General features: G+C 36.7%; 2 protein-coding genes across 2 annotated transcripts in view; both read left to right on the top strand.

The window, feature by feature from the left end:
• Positions 1-1,615, top strand: part of LOC105988055 (sodium-coupled monocarboxylate transporter 2-like) — a 57,378-nt gene extending 55,763 nt beyond the window's left edge. Inside the window, exons 15-16 of the mRNA XM_013019546.1 lie at positions 1,035-1,228; positions 1,291-1,615. Of these exons, the coding sequence (XP_012875000.1) occupies positions 1,035-1,193 (159 nt within the window). The 3' untranslated portion in view covers positions 1,194-1,228; positions 1,291-1,615. The remainder of the gene's footprint in view (positions 1-1,034; positions 1,229-1,290) is intronic.
• Positions 1,616-11,220: 9,605 nt separating this feature from the next.
• Positions 11,221-12,853, top strand: part of LOC105988119 (sodium-coupled monocarboxylate transporter 2-like) — a 58,129-nt gene continuing 56,496 nt past the window's right edge. Inside the window, exon 1 of the mRNA XM_013019635.1 lies at positions 11,221-11,606. Within this exon, the coding sequence (XP_012875089.1) occupies positions 11,274-11,606 (333 nt within the window). The 5' untranslated portion in view covers positions 11,221-11,273. The remainder of the gene's footprint in view (positions 11,607-12,853) is intronic.

Below are 12,853 nucleotides of genomic sequence, written 5' to 3'. Positions count from 1 at the left end.
GGGTTACAATTACATGGGCAAGATAATGAGTACATTTCTTATCAAGCATTGTAGCCTCCTCCTTTGTTTCCCCTTCCCATCCCTTCCCATCCTTCACCTGCCCCCCTACCCAATCCTCCCTGCCCCCCCACCAAAGTTGTAAAGTTCGTTTTCGACATAACGACTTGTACATCTCATTGTTGCAATGGGTCCACCTGTATTCCTATTTAAATGACTTGTTTTTCCCCTTCCTCTCCACAAATTATACCGACATCAAATAAAGTGAAAGCAGGGGTTATTCTGTGGGAGAGGGATCTTTTAAGTGTAAAGTCTGGGTTGGAACTGGATAAATTATTGTTTGACACATGAAATAGGAGTGCACAGTCACACTTAGGTTCTGAAGTCAGTCTTGGTGTGTCAGCAGAGGTGTGACAAACTCGGGGTCTGTCTTGATTCAAAAACGGACACTTCTGATTGGGAACTATTTATCCAGAGAACTAACTTAATTTGCTGAGGAAGCATCTGGGTTCTGGGTGAATAATCTATTGTTTGTGTAAGTACATTGTGAGGAAGTTTTAGAAATAACAATTCTATCTAGTAGTTTACTGACTGTTCTTCCTGGATTCAACTTTCTGGGAACAAGTAATAATTTCTATTGTTGCAAAGCCTCCCTTCTCAAGGCTGAGTTGAGAGTAACAGAAAACACTGAAGTGTCATTATTGTCAATCCTGAGTAGCTTTTAGGTGATATTACATATTTGGTCCCTTGTTACCAATGAGAGATTGCTGTTCTCAGACCACCATCAGGAGTGTTGTATTAAATGAACACGGTGTAAGTTTAAGTAACTGAAAACATAATGAATGCTAATTAAATTGTTCTTTATTATCATTAGAAATAGTCACTTTTATCAGTTGGGAAGTATTTTAGGTCACAGAGACTTGGGATACATTTGTACTGATATATTATTATTGAAAAAGGGAGCCTCAGTAACATCTTTATATTGATGTGAAGGGTTAAGATTTTCTTTTTAACTTGTGCCTTTCCATTTTTTTCAGGATTACCATGAAAATGGTAGTGCCTGGAAACAAGGTTCCGGATATGCCTTACAGAATGGACTCAGGCAAGGCAACCTGAGCCATAGTCCAGGCTTTGATCCCAAGAACAAAAGCTACAGCAATATGGCGTCAGAGTCAGAGAAGATTACATATTTGTAGGATGGTACATGGAAATGCACATGTGTAATACACACATATACACTCATCATGCTTCTTTGTAGGATGGTACATGGAAATGCACATGTGTAATATTCACATATACATTCATCATGCTTCTTGCCAAATGCAGGCAGATTTGTTCAATGTGAGAAGATAAGGGTGTCTTGCATCTATTTATACTTATTTATACAAATACAATTGCTGTTTGATCAACTCGCAATGATAATTATCAACCAGATCATAGAGCCTGGTCATGCCCTCCTTGAACAAATTAGGACTGAATTCCATCATAATTCAAGACAGTCTCTTTGCTTCCTATTAAATTTCAAATTTTCTGTCTAGGATTTTCATTTTGAAAATTGACATGGGCAATTTGACCTAGTGTTTTACTTATAATAAACATCTACTCTACCACTCCCCTACATCCCTGACCTACACTTTGTAGTTTTAGCCATCAAAAACAAAAAACTAAAACTAAAACAAAAATTGTGGAGGCTTAAAGGTAGAATGTAGAGGAGGAATTCAAATATTACATTCACTGAGCTTCTGATATGGGCATGGTCACATTTGAAACAGAGCTGCAGCAGGATCACCTAATTTCTGCCAGTTCCTCCCATGTCTACCCTTTGGTATATAAACACATATAAATACATATAAACACATATGTATGTATGTATATATATAAACACATATGTATGTATATATATAAACACATATGTATGTATGTATATATATGTATGTATATATATATATATATAGTTGGCTGTGGGGCTTGAACTCTGGGCCTGGGCACTGTCCCTCAGCTCTTCAGCTCAAGGCTAGCACTCTACCATTTGAGCCACAGTGCTACTTCCGACTTTTTCTGCTTATTTGGTAATGAGAATTGAACCCAGGGCCTCATGTTTGCAAGGCAAGTACTCTACTACTGAGCCACCTTCCCAGCCCCTATTCTTTAAATAGTTCTACAAAGGAAGTGCCATTCAACAAAGCAGTTTGTGAATATAGTGAATCTTAAAGGATGTCACCCCATTCATAGTTCTCTGCCACCTTTAATCTTTATTTAATCATTCCTGCTACTCAAGTTGTTATGACCAAATGTTAAAAATAATTGTTGTAATCCCCAGAGAAGAAAAATTGGGCTACAATTATGAGAAAGTTGAGAAACACATGCATTTGAGAACAGGAGGAAGAATGACTTAATAATGAACATGTTTAGGTACAACTGTAAATACCTGGGGACAGAAATTCTGGAAACATTTTTGAGATTCAACCAAGCTAGTAAGGAAAACTTGGCAATGCAATTGCTTTCAAATAATTTAGTTGTTAAGATATGCTTATAAATGAGAATATATGCATATGTATCGGTCTCATATTGAAATATAGGCTATGTCAAATTGGCATAGTTACTACTTTGACAAACAAAGAAGCAAAAAAACCCAATAATCATGATATTTAGATAAACTACTGTTAATATGTGTGTAGTTATGGACATAAGTATCTATGTATGTGTTCACACTAACACACATATGAATACTTTGAGTACACTTTAGGGTAATAAAATTTCTCTTGTAATTTCTCTTGTAATTGGACAAAAATAGCATATACCACACACGTTTTCATTTTACTAAAAATTATTCAAAGACATTTCAATTTGTCAGTACTTTTTTGTTATTCCTTTTCAGTTCCTAATTGTTTACACTTGTTATCAAATGTACAAAATGTCAAAAAACCAGAAGGTTTTATTATTATAGAAATGTTTCTGTATTCCCTTGTATAAAGAAATCTATGGAATAAAGAGTTAACATTTCCAGGTGTTTTAGAAGTCAATAGGAAGAGTCTTTCTTATCTTTCCAAATTAAATATGAAACATCTTCAGGTGAAAAGCAGATGGGAACCCATGGGAAAATCTTTCATGGTGCTCAGAAACCATATTAATTGTGTGAAGAATTGGAAGGAAACTGAAGTTCATAGTCATTAGTCACAGTCATTAGTCATCCCAGAATCCTTCTCTTAACTTTATCTGACCCTAAAAGTGGCAGCTTAGAGTTTGATCAAAGACATCAGTTCAGTAGTAGGTCTATCCAGTGTTAAATTCAATATTCACAATGAGAATGAGATACATTTGTGGCTGTTTTGCCATAGAGAGACTAAACACAGTCTCAAAATATTGTGCTTTGAGTTATTAAATCCCAGAATAATGTAAAGTCAGCATAATCTTTGTAAATACTGACAAGAACAGAACAGAGTTATTTCCATGCTTCTTTTGCTCAATTTCAGCAAATTCATTTTGATGACTGATATTCTCTTTAATTGGAGTGATGAAATCAGATATCTTAGGTTAAAAATGAGTTTGGGCACATTTATCTCAGCCAGTTGGAGGTAGATTTTTAAATTTTAGTTTAGTCACTAATTAAAAGAAGTAAAAATTATTTGTACTTAATCGAATTTTTGCGAAAATTTAAGTCAATGACTGGGTCATTCAGAACATCCTGTAATGATAGTCTACATATGTGAAGGAAATAGTGTTTAATTAATTAATTTTACTTTTTCTCTTCAGGGTTTGCAATTGTTTTCTTAGAGTATGTATTGTTGAGTGCATTTTTGAAAATAAAAAGAAATAATATGATAAATATAAGTATTCATTAAATGTAATATTATGTGTTTCTTAACAGTAGGCTTTTAAGATTTACTACATATTATTTGCCAAAGAGTAATGGGAACCAACCCAGATGCCCCTCGGTAGATGAAAGATTCAAGAAAATGTGGGATATGGGGTGGGGGGGGATGGGATGGAAAGGGGAAACAAAGGAGGAGGCTACAATGCTTGAAAAGAAATGTACTCATTATCTTGCCCATGTAATTGTAAACCCTCTGTACAGTATTTTCACAATAAAAAAGAAAATTCCAAAATCCTGATTCAAAAAAAAATGTGGGATACACACACACACACACACACACACACACACACACACACACACAATGGAATTCTATGCCTCCATCAGAAAGAGTGACATCGCCCATTTTTTAGAAAATGGAAAAACTTGGACAAAATTATATTAAGTGAAGTAAGCCAGGCCCAAAGAAACGTAGCTTCTATGGTTTCCCTTATTTGCAAGAACTAGTATATGTCTGTGACAAGTAATCAAAAGCTTTATACATATGACCAGATAAGATGAAGTTAAGTGAAATGAACCACAGATAGGGACACAAGTGGTTTATTTCTTTCTTGATATTGTTTCTAACATATTTATAAGGTACCATGTGATTTTTTTGTTGCTTTGTATGTTCCTCCCCCACAGTATAACCCCTGTTTTCACTGTATTTGATGTCTGTATAATTTGGGGAAAGGAAGGGAAAAAACAATATGTTTAAATAGGGATACAGATTGACCCATTGTAACAATGAAATGTACAAGACACTATGTTGAAAAACGAACTTTACAATTTAAGCAGGGTGGGGAATGTGTAGTTGTGGAGGAGGTAAAGCATGGTAGGGGAAAAACAAAGGAGGCAGCAATGCGTGATAAGAAATGTACTCATTACCTTGCTCATGTAACTGTAACCCCTCTGTACAGTATTTGCACAATAAAAAACATTAAAAATAAATTAAAAAATAAATTCCTAAAAACTAAAAAAAACACACAAAAATTTATTACTGTTTTACTACAATTTGAGTACTCAATATGTGGTTTAGTACATGTCATTATAACCTTGAATGCAATACATCTTAAACCAAGTCTATTACTTAATACAAAGTGGACAGAAACTGGGAATTCCAATCAACAAAAGTGATTTGGATTTTCCTTTGCTTTATTTCAAATGATATTTCTGAATATAGATTTTATTATTTTGTGATTATATGGGATAATACCACTTCCTTCTAAAGAGCAAACATAGGCATATATCTTTCAAAGAATATTTATCAGAGATCCTTATTGAAATCTTCTTATGATATTGCAATCCTTCTAAAATATTAGTCCTAACATTAGAACTAAAGAAATATTCCTTTAATTGTTCCCTTAGAAACAATTTTCTTAAAATGTTACAGAATACTTAGTCACCTGTGCATTTATGTCTATACTTGAATATCTCATATGCTTACAAACCTTCACATTGTAATATACATTGTTTTGCTATAGAATTAGCCACTTCTTCCTAACACATTAAAGCTTGTTTGAATATTAAAAAATGCTCTCTGTTGTTCTTAATAAGTGGACTCTGAAGTTTACCTCTTCAATGATGAAGCTGACATCTGTTTTCACAGAAAGTGAATGTTGATATTTGGTTGGGGGCTGGGAAGGTGGCTCAGTGATAGAGCGCTTGCCTTGCATGCATGAGTCCCTGAGTTCGATTCCTCAGCACCACATAAGCAGAAAAAGCCAGAAGTGACGCTGTGGCTCAAAGTGGTAGAGTGCTAACCTTGAGCTGAAGAGCTGAGGGACAACGCCCAGGCCCAGAGTTCAGGCCCCACAACAACAACAAAAAAAAATAGAGGGCTGGGAAGGTGGCTTAGTGGTAGAGCACTTGCCTTGCATGCATGAGGCCCTGGGTTTGATTCCTCAGTACCACATAAGCAAAAAGAAAAAAGCCGGAAGTGGCACTGTGGCTCAAGTGGTAGAGCGCTAGCCTTGAGCTGAAGAGCTGAGGGACAGTGCCCAGGCCCAGAGTTCAGGCCCCATGACCGGACCCCCGCCCCCGACAAAAAAAAATAGAATGTGATATTTGGAGCATCAGAAAGAAGTTGAAGAAGATGCTGACAATTCTTTAGGTAAGAAAGGAACATATCACACCCACCCCCTTTTCTATGTTATCATTTCTGGTGTCATTGAAATGGGTAGTCCTTTTGTCTTTAGTGAAGAGATAATTCATAAATTTTTGCCCTATAACTAACATGGACCTTTCATGGAGTGAGTCTTAATGGGAAAGAGAATGACAAATTGAGGGCACTGAATAATACCAAATCAAGGAAATGGGTAGAGTTGGAGAAATTAATAGAAAATTAGTGTAAATAAAGTGATGCTATATTTTGATACATTTTTATTGTAAAAATACTGTCTAGAGGGTTTACAGTTACATGAACAAGGTAATGTGTACATTTCCTTTCAAGCATTGTTGCCACCTTCTTTGTTTTTCCCCTACCATCCCTTCCCTCCCTCCGCCACAACTCCACTCCCTCCCATGCTATATTTTTGTCATAAGCGAATTATCTAAAGCAATATATTATTTATCTGAGAGCTGTGAAAAATCCACCACATTCCTGAGAAACATTCTGTTTCCCCCTGCTCTGAAAGACTGATGGGAGCCATGTGGACAGTATTGTCTGCATAAATATAATTCAAAGTAATACTGCTCATCGACCCTTCACCTAAAAGCTACTAGCATTTAACTTTGAGACTTTATTGACTTCAATAGTGTTAAGCCCCAGTATTCACTTGATGTTTACCAGTCATTTACATGTCTTTTGGATTGAACATTAACCTGTAGAGGATAATAATATTAAATATAACACTGTCAAGTCTCTGGGAGCCAATCAAGGTTCTGATTTTCTGCTGAGACAAGGGAAATATGTTGGCTAATTGGAACACAGGTAAACCTCAGAAATATTATGGATTTGGTTCAAGATCATTGGAATAAAGTGATTAAAAAGTAAAAAGGCTGTCACCTGAATTCTTTTTGTTTTCCAGTTCATGTAGAATTATGTTTAGCCAGATACCGGTGGTTCATGCCTATAAGCCTACCTACCCAGGAAGCTGAAATATATGGGTCAAAGTTTGGAGCCAGCTTGAGCAGGGAAATCCATGAAACTCTCATCTTCAGTTAACCACACACAAAAGTAAGCTGAAGTAAAGCTGTGGCTCATGTGGTAAGGGCTATATTGCCTAGGCCCTGAGTTCAAGCCTCAAGTCCAACACTCCCCCCCAAAAAAATTGTTCAGATAACATTGTAGTCTATAGAGTGCAATATATAAAAACATATATATTTGATTTATAATGTGTTATTCTGGATATTCTGGTGGAGAGCCTTGCCTCAGTGTTGGTGGTTACTGTTCAGACTGGCAGTTGCTGAATTCTGGCTTGGCTTTGTCAATATTATACCAAAAACAGCTATTGGATTTACCACACAAATTTATCCTTCTTTTGATGAAAGATTTTTCTATAACATGCAATGAAGTTTGATAGCATTTTACTTATAATAGTAATTCTTTCAAAGCCAGAGTCAATCCTTTCAAACTCTGTCACTAATTTAGTGGCAAAAAAATCATTCAGTATTATAAATTGTTATTGCCATTTCAATAATGTTGACAGCATGTTCACCAGTGGTCGATTCCATTTCGAAGCATCACTGTTCATCCCCATCAATAAAGGAAATTTCCTGTGTATTCAAACTTTATTATCGGACTGGTTTCAGTCCCATGACCAGACTTCACTTTTCATTCTGTTTCTGTTATCACTACATCTGCAGTTACTTCCTCCATTGAAAAATGAAACCACCAGAGTCATCCACATGGGTAGAAATTATCTTTCAAATTCCTGCTCAATCTTGTATGAATGATGAGTATTTTTAGTAGCACCTGGACTCATGACTCTCTTCAAGAGAAAGGTTTTAAATATAGTTTTCCATATCTACCAGAGGAGTCATTATTTGTGGCAGATATAGGGTTTACGAAATGCATTTGTTAAATAATCAGACTTAAGGGTTGACATTACCCTTAGATCTGTGGGCACAACATGAACGTTGGGTTTACAGGCATGAAAATGATAATCTTGTACCCCTCCGTCAGTCTTGGTTGCTCAATGATATTATCAATGAGCAGTAGTTTGAAAGAAATATTTTCGTCTGAATAGTAGGTTTCAACATTTAGCATGGGGCAGTCAATAATGTGTGCTTTAAATAAGTGTATTGTCATCCACATTTTGTTGTTAGGATTAAAAACATTTTGCAAAAGGGGGAACAGATTTAAAGATCATAGAAAGAGTAGAATTAATGTACTTCTCTTATGTCCAATAGTTTTTCTGAATCTTAAATGAGAATAGGTTCAACTTCAAGTCATCAACTGGTTTAGTTCACAGTGAAAGAGTCCGGCCTGTCCTCTGAAGTTGCAGGCATTGTCTCTCCTTCCCCAGGTGAGGAAGTTCTAGTATGTGTCTTCTGTAAGAAGGCATTTTCATCTACATTGAAAATTTCTTAGTGTGCTACTGTCATCTGTCATTTTGCCTAAGTCTTCTGCATGACTTGATGGGACTCTCACATCACCACCTGGAGCATCACGTACACTTTCATTTCACTGAGATGCCTTCCTTCCTTAAGTTTCATGAATCAATCTCTGTTGGCTTCACAGTTCTACTGACTCCCTACTCTCAATCTGGATAGAATGCAAGAGAGTTAGAAACTTGCTTTACATAAGGAGTTGGCCAAAGGGAATGTCAAGGTTGGTTTGATATTCTATTTGAAAGATTGAAATTTTCTCTGCATCATCAATAATGTTATTTTGATTTCGTAAAAGGAATGTCACTTCTAATTTCCTTTGAAGACTTTTTCTTTAAATTCATGATTTGTCTAACTTGTGCAATAAGCTCAGCTGCTAGCCTTCTCTTGATTTTTGACATGCCCTCCACATCAGCTGAATAAATTCTAGCCTTTGTTTTAAAGTCAGAGATGTGTGACTCTTAAAATTTGAATATGTATGAGACTTTGTAGGATAATTTTTTAACGTTGTAGGATTATTAATTAGCATATTTCAATAGTGTTATGTCTCAGTAGAATAGAGAGAGCTAAAGGTAGAGAGGTGGGAATTGGGCAGGTAGCACACACACATTTATTGCATTCAGGGTCTTCTATGGGCAACACAACACTCCAACATAATTATATTGAATTATAATGATAGCTTCAAAGGTTACTATCATAGATTATCATGACAGATATGTTAATATTGAAGATGTTGGAAGTGGTGTGAGAACTTTATCAAAATGTACAATAGACACCTGGAGTGAACCTACACTGTTAGCATAATAGTAGAAGTCACAATAACTGCCAAGTTTGATCAGGAACAAAATGAAGCAGGTCTATACCTCAAGATAAGTATAATCAAAAGTCCAGATTAAAGCAAAAATAGCAAAGACCCGAATTTCTGTAACACTGATCATATGAGCTCCCCAGATCCAGAGAAGAAGTTGAAATAAATAGACATAGACAGCTCAGGATGGATTCGTTGTAAGGCAGATGATATTTCAATGGATTAGAACTTTCTCACACCTGATAGAATTTAAAGAGAAAAAGTTTAATCTACACTAAACAAGTCAAAAATTCAGTAGTCCAGATTGCAAAAATAATATTAGAGTTGTTTCTATTTCAAAATAATTATCTTTTTCTGTAATGACAATTTTAGGGTATTTTGTGTGTGTGGGTAATGCCTTTTGTGGGGCTTGAACTCAGGGCCTGACCACTGTCCCTGGGTTATTTTGCTCAAGGATGTACTCTACCACTTGGTCCACAACTACACTTCAGCTTTCTGGTGCATAATTGGAGATAAGAGTCTCCCAATCTTTCCTGTGTAGGCTGTCTCCAAACCACAATCCTCAGATCTCAGCTTCCTGAGTAGCTAGGATTATAGGAGTGAACCACCAGCACCCAACTTTATTTTCTTAATTTTAAATAACAAGGAACTGGTCATCTTTAACATTTGACAGAATCTTCCAGATACAAATAGAGACAGCTTAAAATAATTGAGGATAATTTCAGAATAGGAAAAGAGCAGTGAGCAGGAGTCTGTTTGCTACAGGAATTGGGACAGAGGGGTAGGAAGAATGCACAGAATTGAGGGGACTTGACTTAAATATTGTGTAGTAAGCTGGCTTTGTAGAGGTGGGGATGGGGAAGATCATCCCCATCCAGCAGAAAAGAGAAGCATAAAAGAAAGAAACTATCTCCCAAAGACTTACTAGATATGTGCATGAGAGAGAAAAACAGAGAGATAGACAGGCAGACAGACACACACACACAGATGGAGACAGGGAGAGACAGACAGACAGACAGACAGACAGAAACACAAAGGAGATAGACATATAGGGAGAGAGAGAAAGGGAGAGAATAAGAATATATGAGAACATATACAGGAATCCCTAATTAGGTTTTTCACTGCTTTTTCTTCCATTTGTCTGACTTAATCTCTGGACACAAGTACAGCATCCTGGTGAAAATGAATGGAAGAAGAAGATAAAGTTGAGGACTATAAACAATTCATTGTTGGGAAATTCACTTTGGAACTGAAGGAGAATATTATGTTCAAGAATGCTTATCTGTAAACACAAATCATAACCCACAAGTTCGAGAGTGGTATCTTTTACTTTATGGATCAGGAATAAATGTTTAGGGAGCTTGAAACTGAAAGATACATCAGGTCTTATCTCAATGTTCCAGAAGAAGTTCATAAAAGTTAAGTGATCTGTAAAAAGGACCTCATTTGTGGTTGAGACAAAACTGGACCAAAGGTCTCTGGATCCATAGTTCTTTGCTCCTTACCTTCCATACCCATGACCTAGGCAACTGCAAGTACAGCATTCTCCACCCTCCCTCAATCAGGGGAGTGACAACCCCGGAGTGTTCTGTTGGCATTTTAAAGTTCCATTTAACTAATTTAACATGCTAAGATATTCAACTTGTGTCACTTCCATGTTTCCTAGCAATGTTTAACTTTAAGATAAAAACAAATCTAGAGGATATAAAAAAGCAGATTATCTAGCAAGTCCGTATCAATCCCACTGGTTAATCGCAGAAGACCTGTGATATTTCTTCGCCATGGTTTCTGCTTCAGGACAGAAATAGATATCTCTTGTGCGGGGTCAGATTTTCAAATTCTCATCTCTTGTGCAAGCTCCATCAACAGTTTCTTTTTTGATTCATTTCCTGAGTATTACTTGATGTCTGAAGATCTATACACATGCCTATGGTCCTCATCTTCCTCAAAGAATCCCAGCCAGCTCAGTAAAGCAGCTGATATTCTAACTTTTGCTTTTGGAGACCATCTTTTGTACTAAGACCTGATTGGAAGCAACGTTCTGTGGTCATACTTTCCAGCATAAAGATGAAGAGCTTTTCAGCTTGGGATTATGTTGTATTTGCAGCCCTCTTCGTCATTTCTGTGGGAATTGGCGTGTTCTTTGCTATTAAGGAAAGGAAAAAGGCAACCTCTGGGGAGTTCCTGGTAGGAGGAAGGCAAATGAGCTTTGGCCCTGTAGCTTTGTCTCTGACAGCCAGCTTCATGTCGGCTGTCACTGTCCTGGGAAGCCCTGCTGAAGTCTACCGCTTTGGAGCATCCTTCATATTTCTCTGTGTTGCATATTTCTTTGTTATCACATTTACATCTGAGCTTTTTATCCCTGTGTTCTACAGATCTGGCATCACCAGCACCTATGAGGTAAGGAAGTTGACAGCTTCTCTCTTCAACCAGGATTTCTATTTTCACTCAGTTTGAAGACTTTTTTAATATAATACTTCTTTCCTCTGTTAATATATATCATTTTGACAATAAAGTCTAGGAGTTGAAGAAAATTAATGATGTTCAGGCCATTGCATGTCTGGAAAACGACATTATGTGTTATTGGTGGGGTGGGGGAGCAGAGACGGAGTTGTGGCAACTGTATTTGGGATATTACAAAATAATATTCATTTAAAAAGAATTTTCTAGCCAGGCACACGTGGCTGATGCCTGTAATCCTCACCATTTGTCAGGGTGAAATGTTTGAGATTATGGTTGAAGAAAAATTTGAGAGAATCTTTTCTCAATAGATGGTTAGACACTGTGGCATATGCCTGCTATTCTGTCTACCAGGAATCCTAACATAGGTTAAGTGGTGTCCACATAGAAAGTGAGAATCACAAATATTGCTAGAATAAAAAAAAATCAGCCAGGTGCCGGTGGCTCACGCCTGTAATCCTAGCTACTCAGGAGACTGAGATCTGAGGATCATGGTTCAAATCCAGCCGAGGCCGGAAAGTCTGTGAGACTGTTATCTCTAATAAACCACTAGAAAACTTAAGTGGCACTGTGGCTCAAGCGGCAGAGCACTCACCTTGAGCGAAAGAGCACAGGGACAGTGCCCAAGCCCAGAGTTCAAGCCTTAAAACAAAAAAGAAAAAATTATGCTGAAGATATAGCTCAGTGGTTCCAGTACCAATCTAACAAGCCCATGGACTAAAATTGAAACACCAGAATCACCAACGCAAATAAACATAGAAACAAAACAATGCAAAACAAAAGAATTCTCCAAGTGTGAGAGAGGAAGGCCAAATGACACAGAGTAATAACTGGAAGCCAGAAAAGATGGAATCCATTCCCACTACGAACAGGAGCAGCTTATGAGATGATGTTTATCTTTTCTCATCTTTGATTTCTATGTAGAATATAATAATTCCTTTTATTCATGAAAGGGGTTTTTAAGTTGTAAGAAACTACTTGGATATGGTATATAATTTTATAAGTATTCATTCAATAAATATTCATTCAGCATTTACTATGTTCTAGGAAACTCTGTTAGGCCCTAGGAACATGGCATAAAACCTGTCTTCACAGAGAAGGGCAATCACAAGGGCAATGCATAAAAGAAGTAACAATATTTATGTTGTTTTGATGTGCATTTCTTTTATGGCTAGAGAGGTTGAGCA

This window comes from Dipodomys ordii, unplaced genomic scaffold (genome assembly GCF_000151885.1).
Source record: "Dipodomys ordii isolate 6190 unplaced genomic scaffold, Dord_2.0 Scaffold46, whole genome shotgun sequence".
NCBI lineage: Eukaryota > Metazoa > Chordata > Mammalia > Rodentia > Heteromyidae > Dipodomys > Dipodomys ordii.
This window is presented reverse-complemented; position numbering and strand designations above follow the sequence as displayed.